The sequence below is a fragment of the Lathyrus oleraceus genome, chromosome 6 (genome assembly GCF_024323335.1).
Source record: "Lathyrus oleraceus cultivar Zhongwan6 chromosome 6, CAAS_Psat_ZW6_1.0, whole genome shotgun sequence".
Taxonomy (NCBI): Eukaryota; Viridiplantae; Streptophyta; class Magnoliopsida; order Fabales; family Fabaceae; genus Lathyrus; species Lathyrus oleraceus.
This window is the reverse complement of record NC_066584.1, coordinates 236,479,545-236,499,426: the sequence shown is the minus strand read 5'-3', so window position 1 is coordinate 236,499,426 and position 19,882 is coordinate 236,479,545. Positions and strand designations below refer to the sequence as shown.

At 38.9% G+C, this 19,882-nt stretch overlaps 1 protein-coding gene across 3 annotated transcripts; it reads left to right on the top strand.

Annotated features, from left to right (window-relative positions):
* Positions 1-16,828: 16,828 nt before the first annotated feature.
* Positions 16,829-19,102, top strand: LOC127097933 (uncharacterized). Of its 3 annotated transcripts, none has more exons than XM_051036425.1 (5): positions 16,829-17,090; positions 17,164-17,308; positions 17,389-17,579; positions 17,827-17,998; positions 18,841-19,102. In XM_051036425.1, the coding sequence occupies exons 1-5, from the start codon at positions 16,975-16,977 to the stop codon at positions 19,027-19,029; spliced, it is 813 nt and encodes a 270-aa protein (XP_050892382.1). In that variant the 5' UTR covers positions 16,829-16,974; the 3' UTR covers positions 19,030-19,102. The 3 variants fall into 3 exon arrangements, with proteins under 3 accessions (XP_050892382.1, XP_050892383.1, XP_050892381.1); XM_051036426.1 differs by having other exon boundaries at positions 16,831-17,090; positions 17,521-17,633; XM_051036424.1 differs by having other exon boundaries at positions 16,831-17,090; positions 17,389-17,633.
* The last annotated feature ends 780 nt before the right edge of the window (positions 19,103-19,882 follow it).

The window sequence follows — 19,882 nt, the reverse complement described above, 5'->3', positions numbered from 1 at the left end:
AGAGGATATTAATGGTATCTAAAGACCCATATATTACCTCAGTAGAATGTTAATAGGCGCTGAAACTAGGTACAGTCTCATAGAGAAATTGTGTTTGTGCTTGTACTTTGACCATATGAAATTAAAGCAATATATAAAAACAGTTGATGTTTATATTTCATCTCATTACGATATTATTAAACATATCTTGTCTAAACCTATTCTGCATAGTCGAATTAGAAAATGGGCATTGGCGTTAACAGAGTTTTCTCAGACGTTTAAACCTTTAAAGGTTATGAAAGGCCAGATCGTGGCAGATTTTATAGTGGATCATGACATGGTCGAATAATCTCTAAATGTGGTTGACACCAAACCATGGCGTTTGTATTTCGATGGGTCGAGTCACAAAGACGGAGCGGGAGTCGGGGTATTAATATTATCACCACAGGATGGCCCAACGAAGTTTAAATGCAAGATCAGCGAAAAGTGTTCCAACAATGAAGTCGAGTACGAGGCTTTAATAATTGGTCTTCGACTCTTGAAAGTGTTGAGAGCTATTCGAATTTAATTGAGGGGAGACTCAGAGTTGGTAATCGAGTAAGTCATATGCGAATACAAGTGCATCAAAGAAAGTTTGTTGAAGTATTTTGTGACTGCGACGCAACTATTGGAACACTTTGAGGTTACGAACATAAGACATGTACCGAGAAACAAAAACCAAGAAGCCAACAATTTGGCCCAAATCACTTCCGAATATAAGATTTCTAATCCAAAATTCCAAGATGTGATTGAAGTTCGAGAGAAGATGGTGTCGGATACACCACCACTGACAGAAGATATCCTCGACAAGAATGATAGTTGTAATGAAGGGCTCAACGAAGAATGTCAGGAAGCCTGTGGAGTCAAGAGGTCCTGGTGACATGGAGTTTTCACTGTCAATAGTTCATCACCAACAGACTGAAGGAAACCAATTATGGAATATTTAGAGAACCCAGTCAGAGGCATTGATAGGAAAACCAGATACAGAACTTTGAGCTATGTGTTGTTAGGAAATGAATTGCTGAAGAAACCACCAGAAGGGGTACTACTTAAATGCCTAGGAGATACTGAAGCATATTTGGCCATATATGAGGTACATAGTGAAGCCTGTGGCACCCACCATGCAAGCCATAAGATGAAGTGGTTGTTTTTTCGACAAGGGGTTTATTGACCCGGTATGTTGAAAGATTGCATCGAGTTCGCCAAGGGATGCCAAGAATGCCAAAGACACGCAGGTGTTCAACATATGACAACGAGTGAGTTGCATGCGATCATCAAGCCATGTCCCTTTAAGGGGTGGGAATTAGATGTCATTGAAGAAATTCGACCAGCCTCGTCGAAGCAATAGAAGTTCATCCTAGTGGGGATAGACTACTTCACCAAGTGGATCGAAGCCGTCTCTCTGGTGAAGGTGGATTAGGAGGCGGTGATTGAATTCATCCAAAAACATATTATATATAGGTTTGGTATCCCAGAGACCATTAACACAGATCAAGGGTCAGTGTTTGTAGGACAAAGGATGCAATAGTTCGATGGCGAAACAGGCCTCAAGTTGGTTACCTCTACACCCTACTACGCACAAGTAAATGGACAAGTCGAAGCGGCCAACAAAGTGATAATAAGTTTGATTAGAAAACATGTTTCCAAAAAACCAAAGAATTGACACAAGACTTTGGACCAAATCCTATGGGCCTATCGAACATCCCCAAAGGAGGCAACAAATTCGATGCCTTTTCGACTAACATTTGGGTACGATGCCATATTTCCATTAGAGATATGCTTATAGTCCGTAAGAGTACAATGCCAGAACGACCTCCAGCCGAAACAATATTGGGAAATGATTTTTGATGAACTGGTCGATTTGGACGAAGAAAGATTGGTCGCAGTGGAAATGATGGCACGACAGAAGGAACGCGGTGGAAATGCTGGCACGACAGAAAGGTAAGGGAAAAAAACTTTATTGTTGATGATTATGTTTGGAAAGTAATCTTACCTATGGATCGTCGAGATCGATCTCTAGGTAAATGGTCTCCAAAGTGGGAAGGGCCATTTCAGGTAAGCCGAACATTCACCAACAATGCATATGAGATCAAAGAGCTTGGTAGGGATCAAAGGGTTTTGAGAGTAAACGGGAAATATTTAAAGAAATATAAACCTATGCTACAAGAGATCCAAATCCGAACATAACAAGATTCATTGATTCTTTAAAATGGCCTAAAAGGGCATTATAAAACATGGTCGGCAGGCCTTACAGGAGAGATAAAAACAAAGAAGAGATCAAATAGGGAATCTAGACTTAAAGTCCTCAAAAGAGGTTATCTCGTGACTAATCATATTGTCTAGAGAAACCTTCTTTCCACGCAAGTATTTTATGTCAGCCTCAATCTTGAGGACTCTTTCTCCATGGGATATCCCCTTCAGGACCTCACTATCGACTGCTTCTTGCACGGGAATTCCCTCAGCCGTCTCCAAGGAATATTTTTGCGCTTCTACCTCAACAATATTTTTATTAAGTTCAGATATCTGGGCATGATAGTCGGAGATCTGCATGTCGAAGGCTTCCCGCTGACAAAGATGTTCCCTCTTCTTGTGTTGAAACTCGTCGAGCTTTCGTTCATAGGCCTCACTGGAGTCCCATTCAAGCTTTGCCTCATTGAGTTTCGTCTTAATCTGAAGGTCAGCATTTTGTCGAAGGTTAAGGTCCTTGACAAATTGGGTAAAGAAGGCCTCAAACTCGATGAAATACTTGACCATTGAGGCAAGAAGATCGTGGAGGGAAAGTGAGTCGAGGAACTTAAAAATATCACAAGCAAGTTCTTCTTCTTTTTCAAGAGCACATAGAAAGTCGCCCTTGAAGAGTGACACCTTCAGTTGCTGAAAAATGAAAACAACCTCAGCATGTAGCTCTGAGGGAGCAACGACGGTCGAAGAGGGGAGTGGCACATCAGTTGACAGATGGCATATTTGTTGTAACTTCCTAAGGGCCTCAGCGGGGTTTCTTTGTCTAATAATCCTGATTTCTCTCAAAGTTAAAACACTGGTCGACGCACTTTCGTCAACAATGTTCGGAGGATTGAGAGTTGGTGGAGAAACAGGACTTGAGGAACAGCTGGTGAGGCACTTTGAAACTCAGCTTGCCGCTGCAGACTCAGGACAACATCGGTTGAAGGATGGTCGGTCTTATCTTTAACCGCAGTTTCAACCTCAATCTAAGAGCCCACAGGTCCCTGAAAGATGTATGAGTGCACGCTCCCATCAGAATCCTCATTTTCCGCTACGGAAACTTCTTCAGGTACCTGAATATCAAGATGGGTGAAAAGGTAATAAAAATTGCTAAAGTAAAAAACATTTTCACAAGGCTGATATGTGATACCTGTGAAGGGGGGTCGAAGGCGTTTTTTGCTTCTTCGAGGGCTTGGCCAAAGTCGGCTCAGTAGAGGAGGTGATCCTCTTTCGACCTTGATAACAGAAAGTATTAGTACTGTACATCCCCAAAAGATGAGGAAACAAAATCAGTGACTTATACCTTTTTGGGGGCTTCGTCGACTTGAGAATTTTTGGATTTTTGGGTAGGGAGCATTAACGGATGGAGGTGGAGGCGGTATATCACCTGCGAGGGTGGAAAGAGCGTCGACCATGTTTTGGAGAAATTGGTCACTCGATAAAGAATGACTCTGGTAGGTGTTGGTTCTAAGTGTTGGCAGCAATTTTGGTAAAACAAATAGTGTTCACAAGATGTTGCATGTGATGTCTTAACTTAAGATATCTTGTACCTGCTGGTGGTTTAAAAACATAATAATGCATGATTATTTCAGGATGTCATACATGATGTCATGACATCTGATATTATGTACCTGTTGGATATTTAAAATGGAATTGTGCAGGATTGTTCCAGGATGTCAGACCCGATGTCATGACATCTGTATACAGAACATTCAGGGTGAATGTTATGTGTTATGTGATTGCGCTTTTAATGGAAATCTATGTATGATTGAAGATCTGATTTACAAACGCATTCAATCATTAATTACAACCAGATTTACTTATTTTCCAAAGAGATCTAATCAGCTGTCATGAGAACATTTGAATGGAAAATAGTTTTAGGGTTTCAAGATGTCCAAGCCCAGCTGAACGCTTCTATAAATAGGACATGGAAAACCTGATTTGATACACAAGAAATACAGAGTGAAATATTGAGAGAAAATAAGGGTTTGTGTCTTGTTTGGTCGTCTGACTTGTAAGCCATTCAATTCATCCATAAATGATTGAATTGGTCTGATTTGTGAGTTGTAATTTGTCACTCTAAGCTTTTAAGCATGAGTGTGTGTCTACTTGATTGAAGTTGTTAAGTAAGATCAAGTGTGTGTCTACTTGATTGAAGCTGCTAAGTAAGATCAAGTGTGTGTCTTTGAAGAGTGTCTTCTTTTCATGAGTAATTGTTGTTTATTATCACTGGTGTGATTGAGGGGGAGTGAGTGGGATCTCATATCTAAGAGTTCTTAGGTAGAAATCATACGGGTAGAGATTAGATGAAAAAGATTGTAACTTGTGGAGTGTACTGAGAGTCTTTGAACTGATTCTATTTAGTGGATTTCCTTCCTGGCTTGGTAGCCCCCAGACGTAAGTGAGTTGCACCGAACTGGGTTAACAATTGCTTGTGTCTCTTGCATTACTATTCTTTATCTTTATCCTATGTGTTTTACTCATATATTAGTGTCGTGACATTACCTTCGACATCTCATATCTGATACCAGAATTTCAATTGGTATCAGAATAGGCATCCTGCTCTGGTTCTGGGTGAGATCTAGGGACAATACTTTCTGGTACTATGGAGAGAGATGGAGGATCTGTTCACAGGCCGCCAATTTTGGATGGATCTAACTATGACTATTGGAAACCTTGAATGGTAGCTTTCCTAAAATCTCTTGATAATAAGGCTTGGAAGGCTGTGTTAACAGGCTAGGAATATCCAGTAATTACTAAGGAAGGAGAAGCCACTACTGATAAGAAGCCTGAAGAACAATGGTCCAAGGAGGAGGATGATCTAGCCCTTGGAAATTCTAAAGCATTGAATGCCATATTCAATGGAGTAGACAAGAATATCTTCAAATTGGTAAACAACTGTGAGGTGGCTAAAGATCCTTGGGACATTCTCAAAACCACTCATGAAGGCACCTCTAGAGTGAAGATGTCTAGACTACAGCTGCTCACCTCCAAGTTTGAAAATTTAAGGATGAAAGAAGATGAAAATATTCATGAATTTCATATGAGTATCCTTGAAATTGCTAATGCCTTAGGAGCCCTGGGAGAGAAGATGTCAGATGAAAAATTAGTAAGAAAAATACTCAGGTCACTCCCTAAGAGATTTGCTATGAAGGTGACAACCATAGAAGAGTCTCAATACATCTCGAATATGAGAGTTGATGAGCTAATTGGTTCCCTCCAAATATTTAAGATGGGAATGTGTGATGGATCTGAAAAGAAAACCAAAAGCATAGCCTTCATGTCAAACACAGAGGAGGAAGATGGTCAGGATGATGATGAAGATCTTGCAAATGATATAGCAATGCTGGGAAGACAGTTTAACAGATTGTTGAAAAAGATGGATGTAAGATCCAAGGATAATGTCAAGAACATCTCATCTGACATCAGTAAATCCAACAATGCTGGAAGAAGAGCAAAGTCAGATGATAAGCCCAAAGAAGGAAAAGGAGTACAATGCCATGAATGTGATGGGTATGGACACATTAGAACTGAATGTGGAGCCTACCTCAAGAAACAGAAGATGAGTCTTGCTGCCACTTGGTCTGATGAGAGTGAAATAGAAGAGTCTGCAAATCTGGTGACTGCCTTGACTGGAAGATGGGGTTCTGATGAAGACTCAAGTGATGATGAAGTAACCTTTTAAGAGTTGGCCACTACCTACAGAAATTTGTGTCACAAAAGTGCAGAGGTGTGTAAACAGGTTGAAAGCCAGAAGAAGGTAATAACTCAACTTGAGAATGAGAAGGTAGAACACTTGGAAACCATCTCTAAATTAAAAACAGAAGCAGTGGTTCTAAATGCCAAGCTAGATGAAAGTCAACAAGTTGAAAGCCAGAAGAAAGTGATAGTACAGTTGGAGAATGAGAAGGCAGAACATGTGGAAACCATCTCCAAGTTAAAACTGAAGCTATGTTCTTGAACTCTAAACTGGAAGAGAGGACCAAGTATGTTAGAGTGTTAAACAATGGATCTGACTCCTTATAAAAGATTCTCCAAACTGGACAAATAACAGGAGACAAATTTGGCATTGGGTATAATGAATCTAAGCCTAAGTGCAATTACACGGGTTGTAAACCTAAATCCAAACCTAAGTGCAGCCATATTAAAAGCAAACCTGAGATGTCACATCATATGTCACAACATCAGAAGGGAAGACAACAGAAAGGGAAACACCAAAGATGGAGATGCCATTACTGTGGAAAATTTGGCCACCTGAAGCCCTTCTGCTATAAGCTGTATGGTTATCCTAGCCATGTTCATCATCAGACTCACTATCAATCAAGACCCAAACTTCACAGGTCTGCCAACAAGAAGCAATGGGTTCCTAAGACTAATGTTACAAGTCTAATAGCTCACACTTCCTTCAGAGTTTCAGCCAAAGAAGATTGGTATTTTGACAGTGGGTGCTCCAGACACATGACTGGAAACAAAGACCTGCTAACTGGCCTTCATCCTCATGCCATAAGCTATGTAACCTTTGGTGATGGAGCAAAGGGTGAAATCAAGGGGATAGGTAAGCTTGATTGCCCTGGAGTTCCTGAACTTGACAAGGTCCTACTTGTTAAGGGCTTGACTGCAAATCTAATAAGCATCAGTCAACTATGTGAACAAGGTCTAAATGTTAACTTCACTAAAACTGAATGTCTGATTACTAACAAAGAAAGTGAAGTGATCATGAAAGGAGTCAGGACCAAAGATAACTGTTACATGTGGAGCTCTCAAATTGGTTATTCCTTAAAGTGTACCTTATTCAAAGAAAAAGGGATGAAGATGATTATATCTGCTAGAGGAACTCCCAAATTGAAGATTGATGAAAGAAAAGTCTGTGGGAAATGTCAGACAAGGATGTCACACCAGAAACTCAGACTTGACATCACTTCCAAAGGTTTGAAACTCCTCCATATGAATTTGATGGGACCCATGCAGGTGGAAAGCCTTGGTGGAAAGAAGTATGCAGTGGTGGATGACTTCTCCAGATACACCTGGACCAAAAACAAATCTGATGTGGTTGAAATCTTCAAAGATTTTTGTCTGAAACCTCCAGGAGAAAAGCTCATGGTGGCTCAAATAGATAATATTGGGTTTGGTAGGAGATTAGACCAGATGGTAGAACATGTTGCTAGTCAAATGCAGTCTGAAGTTGGAAAGAACCTTGTTGGACTTGGGCTACAAGTCAAGCAGATAGAAGGGTCTATGTGTCTATCTCAAAGCAAATGTGCCAAGAACAATGTTAAGAAGATTGGGATGGAGAGTGAAATGACACCTGCTCCTACACATTTGAAAGATGAAAGTGGTGTTTGTGTTATATATCAAGTTGAATATATAGCAACTGGAAGTAGCTATTCTCAACAGGGTTGGTTGAAACTAATGTTGACTAAATACAATGTCACACACGATGTCATGACATTGTACTATGACAACCTGAGTGCTACAACTATGTCCAAAAATCCTAATCAGCATAGTTGGACAAAGCACATTGATTTTTGTCATCACTTCATTAGAGAATTTGTGGAAGACAAAATCATAGCACTAAAGCATGAGATGCAATTAGCTGACAAATTTGAAAGGGTTTTGGATGCTAATCAGTTTGAATGTTTAAGAGGGAAACTGGGGATTTGTATTCATGAGAAGTTATAGCAATTAAAGTGGAGTGGAAAAGGTAATAAAAATATTGTTTGCCCACTTAAAAGAAAGTGCCACATTTATGATAAATCATTACCTAGTATTGGAACTAGTATCTATGCCATTTCCACACGTTACCTCAACACAACCGTTTCCATCTTCATCCAACTTCTCAGACAACCTCTGCTATGGCAAAGAGATTTTTTTCAAAAGTTCAACAAAATGTCATAACATCCCTCATCCTCAGGATCAAAACCCACTCACAAAGGAAGGACTCCCTCCATGGAGTTTCTGAATGAAGATATTCTGGAGGTTATTCCCCTCTCTTTTATTCCAGGCGACGTCCCTGGCCCTTCTTCCACGGCTGGAAGTAATCAAGGTAACATTCCTGATAAATCTCCTCATAAGGATGACATGCACTTTATAGATCGTGCCATTAGGAACCTAGTAACTAGGATTCTAAACGAAGGGCATGCAGTCAAGGGTGTTTCTACCTCTCTGTCTAGAAGGGATCCCTCTTCTGTGGTGGAACCCCAAACTGAGAAATATGATGATTCATCTAGATCATAGAAAAACATGGCTGCTGAGGGATTATGCTCTCTAGGTAAAACCTTGCCTAGTAAGAAACCAGCAGATGTTTCTCATGAAACTGCTGAGAATGTTATTAATCTGGAGGAAGAAAGTTCTGAGGAAGAAGATGACACCTTGGTCCATCATGTGAAACCAAGTGTAGCAAAGAAACTAAGGACCAGAAAAGGGAAGACTGTGGCTAAGATGTTGACAGCCAGAACAGGTAAGAAGGTTGCTAGTGTAGGACCCTCCAAATCATGGAGTAAAGTTGAGGTTAAGAAGAGGAAGGTCAGAGAGAGTTCTGACTCTGAAGATGATGTCGAAGACGATGTCCCAGACATCTCTCTTGCTAAAAGGCAGGCTATTAAAAAGTCCCCAGCCAAAGTTGCAGTTGTGCACTTAGACAACATCTCTTTCCATCTGGAAGATGGTGCTGCCAAGTGGAAGTTTGTCATTCAAAGGAGGGTTATTGTTGAAAGGGAGCTAGGAAAGGAGGTTGTAGAAGTGAAGGAAGTGATGGAATTGATCAAGAATGTTGGTCTGATGAAAATTGTTGTTGCTTTTCCCCAATGTTTTGAAGGGTTAGTGAAAGACTTTGTTGAGAATATCCCAGAGGATATTTCTGAAAAAGAGTAGCAAGGAATTCTGCAAGGTCTTTGTAAGAGGTAGATGTGTGAGGTTCTCCCCAACCATAATCAACAAGTTCCTAGGGAGAGGAACTGAAGGAGGTGTGGAGTTAGAGGCTACAAACAATGAAATCTGTAGGACTATTACTGCTGGCCAAGTCAAGGAATGGCCTAGTAAGAAGCATCTATCAGCTGGCAAGTTAACTGTTAAATATGCCATCTTGCACAAGATTGGTTCAGCCAACTGGGTGCCAACAAACCATACCTCAACCATCTCTAATGGTATTGGAAGAATCATCTATGCTATTGGAACCAGACTAAACTTTGATTTTGGAAGGTTTATGTTTGATCAAATTGTTAGACATGCCTCCACTAATGTAGTAAAGTTGCCTATTGCCTTTCCATCTATCATCTGTGGAATTATCTTAAGCCAGTAACCAGGCATTCTCAACACAAGTGATATTCCCAGCAGAAGGAAGCCTCCACTGTCCATTCACTATAAGTTATTTGAAGGAAGCCATGTCAATGATGTTGTCATGACATCTGCAAGGAAGGAGCCAGCCTCTCAAGGTGGCTTGATTGCTCAATTGAAGGAAACTTGTAAGGAGCTGGAGACTGGTATTAGGGTTGCCAAGGCAAGGAAAGAGGCTTTAGAGGTTCTTATTAGTAGCTTAGAGAAGGAAGAGATGGATAAGGTTGGTGAAACCAAGGATTCAAATGCCAATACCTCAAGTGAGAGGTCCAATGCTCAATCTAGTGGCAGTTCTGATTCTGAAGGTGAAGATGATGCTACTTCCTCAGACTGAGTGGTAATGGTTCCCCCTGTTATGAAGACTGTGTGTGCTATGTGCTGTTATGAAGATTGTGTGTTGGTTTGGCTGTTCTAGACGCTGTTCTAGATGATGTTATGAATATTTTGGAAGCTTGGATGTTTTGTTTTTCTGTTGAAATGTTTGTAATTTTTGGCAGTCCTTACTGATGCCTTGATGTAATATTTGGGCTCTTAATGAGTTCCATGGATTTCTAATTATCTAAGCTATTACAGCTGTGTATAATTATGGTTTGTATCTCCTAACATTTATGTTTTAACATTTTATATGTTATAACATCTCTTGTGACATTCTCTGCTAGGCTGATTGACATTTATTTTGTCTAATTGGTCACCTTTGGTCTATTTTGACTAAAAAGGGGGAGAAGTGATTATGTGGAGAGTTGCAATTAAATGTGTGGATTATGGAGATTTGCAGTGCTGTTGTAGCTAGCTAGGCTAAACAGGTGAACAACTGAAGTTGAAGGAGATGTTTGATGGGAGACAGAATGATGCTCTGTATTGTGATGTTGGAGGAGATGTCTGATGTGGGACAGAATATGTGGGACAGTGTTCTGTGATGTTAAAGGAGATGTCAGAATATGATTCTGAACATTACAGATGTTGAAGGAGATGTCAGAAGGATATTCTTATTGTTACAGGTGTTGTTATTACAGGTGCTGTTATTGTTAAAGGAGATGTCTGTGTTGTACAGACTTAGGGGGAGAAGAAGTACCCTTGTGAATTTGTGTGTTTTACTAGTTGCTATTATAGCTAGTAATTTTGTTTGCTTTTGTTGCTGCTTAAACTGCTGATGTTTTTTTCTTGTGAACAAAATAGACAGATATATGTTTTAGCCAAAATTTGCCAAAGGGGGAGTTTGTTGGTTCTAAGTGTTGGCAACAATTTTGGTAAAACAAAGAGTGTTCACAAGATGTTGCATGTGATGTATTAACTTAAGATATCTTGTACCTGTTGGTGGTTTAAAAACATAATTATGCAGGATTGTTTCAGGATGTCATACACGATGTCATGACATCTGATATTATGTACCTGCTGGATATTTAAAATGGAATTATGCAGGATTGTTCCAGGATGTCAGACCCGATGTCATGACATCTGTACACAAAACATTCAGGGTGAATGTTATGTGTTATGTGATTGCGCTTTTAATGGCAATCTATGTATGATTGAAGATTTGATTTACAAACGCATTCGATCATTAATTACAACCAGATTTACTTATTTTCCAAAGAGATCTAATCAGTTGTCATGAGAACATTTGAATGGAAAATAGTTTTAGGGTTTCAAGATGTCCAAGCCCAGCTGAATGCTTCTATAAATAGGACATGGAAAACCTGATTTGATACACAAGAAATACAGAGCGAAATATTGAGAGAAAATAAGGGTTTGTGTCTTGTGTGGTCGTGTGACTTGTAAGTCATTCAATTCATCCATAGATGATTGAATTGGTCTGATTTGTGAGTTGTAATTTGTCACTCTAAGCTTTTAAGCATGAGTGTGTGTCTACTTGATTGAAGTTGTTAAGTAAGATCAAGTGTGTGTCTACTTGATTAAAGCTACTAAGTAAGATCAAGTGTGTGTCTTTGAAGAGTGTCTTCTTTTCATGAGTAATTGTTATTTATTATCACTGATGTGATTGAGGGGGAGTGAGTAGGATCTCATATCTAAGAGTTCTTAGGTAGAAATCATACGGGTAGAGATTAGGTGAAAAAGACTGTAACTTGTGGAGTGTACTGAGAATCTTTGAACTGATTCTATTTAGTGGATTTCCTTCCTGACTTGGTAGCCCCCAGACGTAGGTGAGTTGCACCGAACTGGGTTAACAATTGCTTGTGTCTCTTGCATTACTATCCTTTATCTTTATCCAGTGTGTTTTACTCAGATATTAGTGTCGTGACATTACCTTCGACGTCTCATACCTGATACCAGAATTTCAGTAGGAATTCCACCATTCGTCGAAGTCAATTGTTGAAACTTGAAAATTGGGAGTTCGTAATGGTGAGTGGATTTACAAAAACAGAGACAAGCTTTGTGATCATCAGGTGTTAATGATCGAACGAACCATACAATATCGGTGTCATGAGATACCATAGGCTTCGGAACCATCTGGCTTAAGCCAAACCGATGAGCCACCAAATTCGGTTGATAGCTCATGAAACCGAACCGCTTCGACCCTGGCTCAATTTTGTAAGATAATAAGGTAGGAGTCAAGAAAGCTTTCCATATCGCGTTCGATTGGGCTGCAGTCTGTGGAGAGCCACCTGGAAAAGGATCTTTGAACTATTTAGGGCTGAAGGTTTGGTCAGCAATTGGCGTCATACCAGGAGTAAATTTATCTACTTCGATGAACATATTTAAGTATTTCATGAATAGATGTGTGTTGGGAGTCTCTTGGTAGGTCGTCAAAGCCAACCTGACTCATTCGATGGGTCGATCTTTAGTCAGTCTCATAATACGGTCCGACACGGGGTATCCTAGCTGATACTCAAAAGTAGCATTTAACCAATGTTGCAAAATCCATAAAGGACCCGACATATTCAAGGCCTTAGTAGTGTTGGAGAGAAATTACAGTTTCAGGGTTGCCAGCCCTAGAGCCTGATATAAGGAGGCTAGCAGCAGTTTACCTAAAGACACCTGTTGACCCTCATGAATCTGGATCCCCAGGGTAATATAGCTCTTCAATATCTACAAAGAACCAGGGCATAACACATAGTATGAAAGCCATAAAGTAAGGAAGGTTATATGCTCTTCGTCGGACACTTTGATAGAATCCTTGTTGTAGTGATCTTCGATGTAATTTAGAAGGTTGGCCCGGCCAAACGAGAAGATGTTCTCCGTCGAAAGGGTGGGATCAAAGACTTCCCCCAATGGTGAAAGGCCGGTGATTTCCGCCACATCAAAAAGGGTGGGTGTTAACATCCCACAGGGCAACTGGAATGTGTTGGTGGAGCCTGTGAGGGCAAAGATCCATTGTCCTTATTTTAATAATGTCAAACCTTTTTAGTTACTCATAATGTGTGCTTTGGACGGTGTCATCATATCATAGAATGCATTCATCCTCCAACATGCTCAAAGTATAAGTGAAATGTGCCCATGCATATAGGAGCATATCATAGATGTGAATAATGTACTTGATCATAATTGGTACCTTAGGTTCATAAGAGAGTGGTTTGAATTGACCAAAATACATATCAAAAACTCATATTTGATAGTTTAAGAATTTTGAGTTGACTCATGACTTGGAGTGGTAGAACTGTGAGTCGACTCGTGACTTGGAGCGTAACTCTCGGGTCTGAACAGGTCGAGTCATAGGTCTACTCACCTCTGGAAAAACCTGTTTGAGTCGACTCATCCCCTGTTTGAGTTGACTCATTGCTTGTTTCATTTGAACCATGTTGCCACGAGTCTGAACAGGTCGAGTCATAGGTCGACTCAACTTTGGAAAAACCATGTTTGAGTCGACTCATCCCCTATTTGAGTCGAATCATCGCCTGCTTCACTTGAGTAGTTTTGCCTTGGGTCTGAACAGGTCGAGTGACATGTGTTAACAGTCGAGTGGTCGTTGTTGACACTCAATTTTCTGCTGTGTATTTTTGCAAAATTATTCTGTTATGTCTGTTACTTTGTCCATGCATCATATATATATTCTAGAGTCTCTTCTTCAACAAATAAAAACAAGAAAAGTGAAAGATATACACTAAAGTGCTCTTCATCTTCATTCTTCATTGCATTTCTCAACAACTACACATAACAATTTTTGTTGATCATTATGCATTATTATGGTGATAACGTCCAAATAGGACTGTGTAGTCTTAGTTTGGGTAGAGGCTTTGAGTGGGTTTTTCTTGAATAAAACCATTGGGGTTTTGTCCTCCAAGAATTGGGTTTTTCTTGCACTAATATTTGCTTCATAGATTCAGCCGAGTGAAAGGTTTGAAGAACGGTAAGTTCGTTCAAACAAGTAACGGTAACCGGAGGATTGTGAAGGAAGGTTAGGGTTCAAGTGTCTTGCGATTGAAGTCAGCCGAGCTAGAATTTTGAAGAACGTGGAGTTCTTCCAATAAGGTAGCTACAACCGGAGGTTTCACGCAGATCCGATCAAAATCAGCCGAGGTAGAGTTTTGGAGAACGTGGAGTTCTTGCACTAAGGTAGCTACAATCAGAGGTTTATTCGGAACACTTGAAGGACTTGGTTCAACTCGAATCAAGGGGGGAGAAGTGAATAGGATCTGCAACAACACTTGGGGTTGATTGGTGGTGGTCATTTCTTCTCTTGTATTAACTTTTCAATTTGATAATAAATATCTCAATTCTAGTTTTAGAATTGGGGGCAGACGTACCCTAAGTGAGGACGAAAGGAGAATTGCCTAAACAAATATGGTGTTTTTCTCTCTTTCTCTTAACTCTTTAAATTATGAATTAGTTGAGTCTTGTGTGAATTTAAAAGTAAAATTAATCTCGCTTAATTGTTGTCATAGAAGTTGTTCGATAAATTGGTGGAATCACTTTGATTGCAACTAAGTATAATTCCGCATATTCAATTTGAGTGAAATTGGAACTTGGTGTGAAGTGCACACCAAGTGTTTGATAAAATTAACCTCACACAAGTCTATCAATATTTTACTTATTCTCTTATTGTGTTAACTCATCATTAGTGGTAACTATATCAAGGATTGGGGTAATTAATCGATTGGTTAAGATAGTAGTTGATTATCTCTATCTTAGTTATTCCATTTGGTTTCACGCATATCCAATATTTCCATTAACGGGTCATTTAGATGATTATGGTCTAGGGAGCTTTCGTAACCTTTGAAAACAGTTTTAAAAAGCTCTAAATTTAAGTACTAATCTATTCAACCCCCCTTCTAGATCGATATTATCGTCTAACAGAGCCTTCCCAGAAATATAGGGATGCCAGTAGCATGCAGGGATTTACACGATGAGTGTAGCTCGATATTTGAATAAGGTCGTAGATCCATGTACTCCTATATTGGTCTTGACGTTTTAGTTGGACTTTATTAAGCCACGCTAAGTATTCTTTGTTGCAAGGAGTATGCATGGACCTAAAGACCCTGGCTTTCGCCTCCATGAATCTGACGTCGAGTATGACAAATTTTTGTCGAAGGCAGGAGGAGCAGCGGGTTTGTATCCAGGGAAAAAGGTTGCAACGGCCTTTGGGAAGATTTTTGGTCTGCAAGAGGCCTATGGAACGCTAACAGCTTCCTGTCAACCACAAAGGGAATCAACATCTGGCGTTTCCAGTTCTTCACCGCAGTTTTATCAGAGGACGTGAGTTGAGGAATACGGTTTATACCCTCTTTGACAATCAGTTTGAAAGCAATGGAGTTGTTTCCAATGGCATAGGTGGTGAGTTCTTTGACATGTGAAGAAGAAGCCATTGTGAGATGAAGCAAATGGGTTAAGTTTGGAGATTTTGGGGGACAAGTTACAATGCATAGGTTGTTTAAAAGATATGAGCAAGAAGTATGCTTGGGTATGGAAGCAGAAAAACGTTTGAGAAAGAAGAGAGAACTATTTATAGGCTGGCAAGGTGAACAGTTGAGCACTAAGCGATTGACAAATGGCTGACTAGAAAGTAGTAAGAAGAGTTAGTGGGTTCGGTTGGAATCCCACGACCTAGGGATAACTGCTAGTGATGGTGGAGTGTCTGGGGAACTGCGCGGTCGAAAAAATCATCATCACATGCTAGGTCATGAGTAGTGATAAGACGGCTAGCCGAAATTTGGGGAATGAAAAGGCCAGTTCCTAGATCGACGAGCTCATGTCAAAACCAACCTTTTCAGGGGGGCAATTTGTTAGCTGGCCAATTTCGACCAAAGAAGAAAATCAGTTCGACTAAGGAACTCGTCGGAACAACATCGACAGGATGGTGGACAGATCCATGGATCGACATTTGTAGTCCTTGGTCGAAGTCGAAATACCTGAATGGCGAAGGCGGTCGTGGGAAATCAAAAAATGTGGGTAGTTATCTACAGACATGGGGGAAGTGGACCGACATGTGTCATCATAAGATAGTTTCATAACCCCCCGACGGTTACTTTTGATTAGTATTTAAACAAGTGTTAGGGAAGATTCTAAAGGTGGCATATTTAGCATTTGCAGTAGGAGTAAACTTGAAGTACCAAAGCGTTTACGAGAAAAGAGTCATCTCCCTACAAAAATGTACTTTTGCCTCCATTTACATTTATAAGTCATTTAGTCTTACCAAATTTACCTTTGATTTCTTGCTTTACTTTTAGTACATTCTCGTTTGTCTTACTTTTACTACATCCTTAACTCATCAAGAATTACATTTACATTTTTTTTTTACTTTTCAAAGACATTACTTAACAAAATACCATAGGCTCAAACACTAAGTCCATGACTTTATAGCTGGTCCTGGAAGTAACTCTCTCATAAGAAGGTTAAAGATTGTTGACGAACCAACAAAGTTACACTTATTGTTATTCAAGTGTTTTTCTTTGATTTCTTTCTATACACTTTTTTCTAAAACTTTTTAGGGGGTTATTTGACACTTGTTTATTACTGATATGTATTGGTTATGGAAATCACTAACTAGATATATATTATTTTTCTTATCTATAACCTATGCATTATGTATTGGTCAATAAATCATGTGTAACTCAACCAAGGTGTCTTTTGTCAAAATTGAATGAAAATGATTTAAATGATGCTATTTGAAGAAATAAATAATTATATTAATACTTTTAAAATTTAAGGGATCAAAATAGATCCAAAATATGGATCCGGAAGTAAATTTATGGGATTACAAATAATATTTTGACTATACGCCTAGACGTTATATATACAAGATTCGTATACTTCAACTCAATATTCCTTAATTATTTTATATTATTAATCATTTACTAATTGAAATTATCTGATTGGATGGGCTCAAAGGAGAGCGTGCAAGAATTTCTCCCAAATATGGGTGGAGGAGCCGTGATTTGAATAAAAAAAACAAAAGAAGGGCAGGGTGGTGAGTTGACTTGAGTTGTGTTAGTTTCAAAAGAAACAAGTATGGAGGAAGGAGTGAAGAGATGGGTGGTAGACATATCAAAGTGGGACCCACTACCCCGTCAATTCTCCTTCGCCCTCTCCCTCCTTCCTCCCCAACAACACTCCTCCGTTACCAGGTACCCTCTATTCCTTTCTCAATCTCTTGTATCAATCGATCAATATTCATCATGTATTTGTTTGACTCGACAGGTTTTTTAAAACTCAAGACCAGAAACGTGCACTTATCAGCAGAATGCTTCAATACGCACTTCTACACGATCTCATCAAAATCAATAACCCTTTCTTATTCACCATTAAAACTACTTCACAAGGCAAACCATTCTTGGATATACAGGTATACATTTTTTTCGCAAAACATTATTATTAGATTAAATCTACTTTTCTCATTTTTAATCTAGTACTCTTTTATTTCAGGATTATGATAAATTGGGTATTACATTCCCAAATTTTAATTTCAATGTCTCTCATCATGGCGACTATGTCGCCATTGCATCTGAACCTTTATGTCTTGTGGGGATTGACATTGTCTCCTTTGATATACCTCAGGGAGAAACAGTTGCAGACTTCATTCACTCTTTTGAATCATATTTTTCATCTTTGGAATGGTATAATATACTCAATGCTCCCACTTCCAATCATGTATTAATTCAATTTTACAGGTATAAATACATTTTTTTCATTACAGATGCATGTTCGTGGTTCAAAATGTTGTAGAGAACTAGATGGTCTCTGAAATTGTTAAAATTACATACCAGTATGTGATAGTGTGTCTGATTGGATAATGAAAAACGATTTTTTGAACCGAATTGGGGGCCATACTGAAAGTTGAAGGAGTATTTGTTTGCTTTGCAGGTATTGGAGCCTAAAGGAAGCATATGTTAAAGCCATGGGGAGTGGACTTATTGAAGGGTTGAACAAAGTGGAGTTTTCTCACACAAACTGGACTAATATATCGGCTACAATGGATGGGAAGTTAATGGATTTGTGGAGATTTTGGTTGATTGAACTTGGTGAACGACACTGTGTGAGTTCGTCGTTAACTTTTATTTAGCTTATAACGTATATGACTAGCTGATATTGAATGCATTCTCATGTAAATTTGAACACATGCATGCTCGCGGGAATCCAGCAACATGGATGAAAACTCAGCTTAACAAAACTCCGGAATCTAGATCAAGATGAGAAGATCGGCCAAGTCATTATAAATGACTTCTGTTGATGCTTCGAAAAGTTTTTCATTGGTTTAGAAGCAGGAGGTATAGCTAACTAACAGCATGATGCTTTTCTTTTTGGAAGGCTCCCTATGGAAAAATTGATGAACAATGTTCCATTTTGATTTGCTGCTGTAGCAATCTGCATCTGAAGGCATTCCACCAGAATCAAGCAACCTTATAGAGTCTCACCTATTTTCTTTATATTTAAGTATCAAGTAGAAACTTTTTGGAGCATTCTTTAATGTGAGAATAGTAGAGATCCAAGCCAAAAATGATCAAAATATTAGAAGGGAGCAATGAGTTTCTGTATCTCATCATTATAAGAAAAGGGTTTGATGAGAGAACAGCAGGGAGCAATTGCGAATGGGGCAAGGCTCCTTTGCTATAAATAATTTAGTTATATGAAAGAGAAGAAAGGTGAAAAAGACAACAATGGAGAAACCATATATCTAGCCTATAAGGAATCTTAATCCAAAATCTGCTCTCATACTTTGTACCAAGTCATAAACTAACTATTCCTAAAGTTTTAGTTAGGTGAAAACAAAATGAATGGTGTTTTTTTCTCCAATCACTAAATGGCAACTTCTAAAGTTTATGCATCTACTTTTAAACTTTTGTATCTTATACTTAGTTTTTTTCTCATGTTTTACAGGTGGCGATTGCCAGAGGTCCTCCAAAATCAGCTGATATTAGTTACATATCAACATTGAAGAAAGTAGACTTTACTGAACACGAATATAATATAGGTCTTCATCTTCCAAATGTAGACTTTGTGGAACTAAGTGTAGAACAACTTGTTTTAATTTTACAGAAAGCATTTGATTGTGAAAATAGAGGTTAGATGTTTTTGTAAATCTAAGAAGAATTACTATATACACATCAATCCAAATACTGTTAGGTGTACTATAAAATAATGTTGGGTGTACTATAGATAAAATTTCTGCAAAAAAAAGTAGATGCCTTATAGATGAAATTTATGTAAAAAAAAAGAAACTCCTTTACAGATGAAATTTAGTGCATCAGAAGGAAAATCCTCAACTTGTCTCCTGTACATCTCGGAAATTGGTGGTTAACATCAAGGTGGATGGGCCAGGTCATATCAGAGTCTGGCATGACCCATTTCCAAAATCCAGGCGCGACATAGGCTTCCCTAAAATTGAGATATCCCGAACAAGTATTTATGGACATTTATCACATGATGTCACTATGTCTAAATATGTCCCCCTAATGGAATAATAATCGGCTAATTGGTTATTATAGCTCTTAACTAGGATTAAATTGTATTTATATCTCTTGTCTCATATTAGGTGAAGGGAATCGGTATAAAAGGAAGCGTACTCCAAATCAAAAAGGGCAGATTCAATTCATATTAAGAAGTCTCATATCGTGGCTTTTTCTGACCCACATCAGAAGAGTTGTTCAACTAGTGTTCTTTGCGTGAATATTTGGTGCCCACATCGGACCTCTGGTAAAACTTGTTTGGGCCACACAACATTACAAATCTATCCACCACTTTTTTGCGATACTCAAGAAGTTAGAAAGTTTTCAATGGACCAAAGATTGTGAGAAGACTTTTCAAGAATTGAAAAATTTCTTGGCAACTCTGCCTTATCCTTATCCATTCCAAGAAAGGGACACCATTAATCCTTTATTTATCATCCACGGAAAAAACTATGAGCTCAATCTTGGTTTAA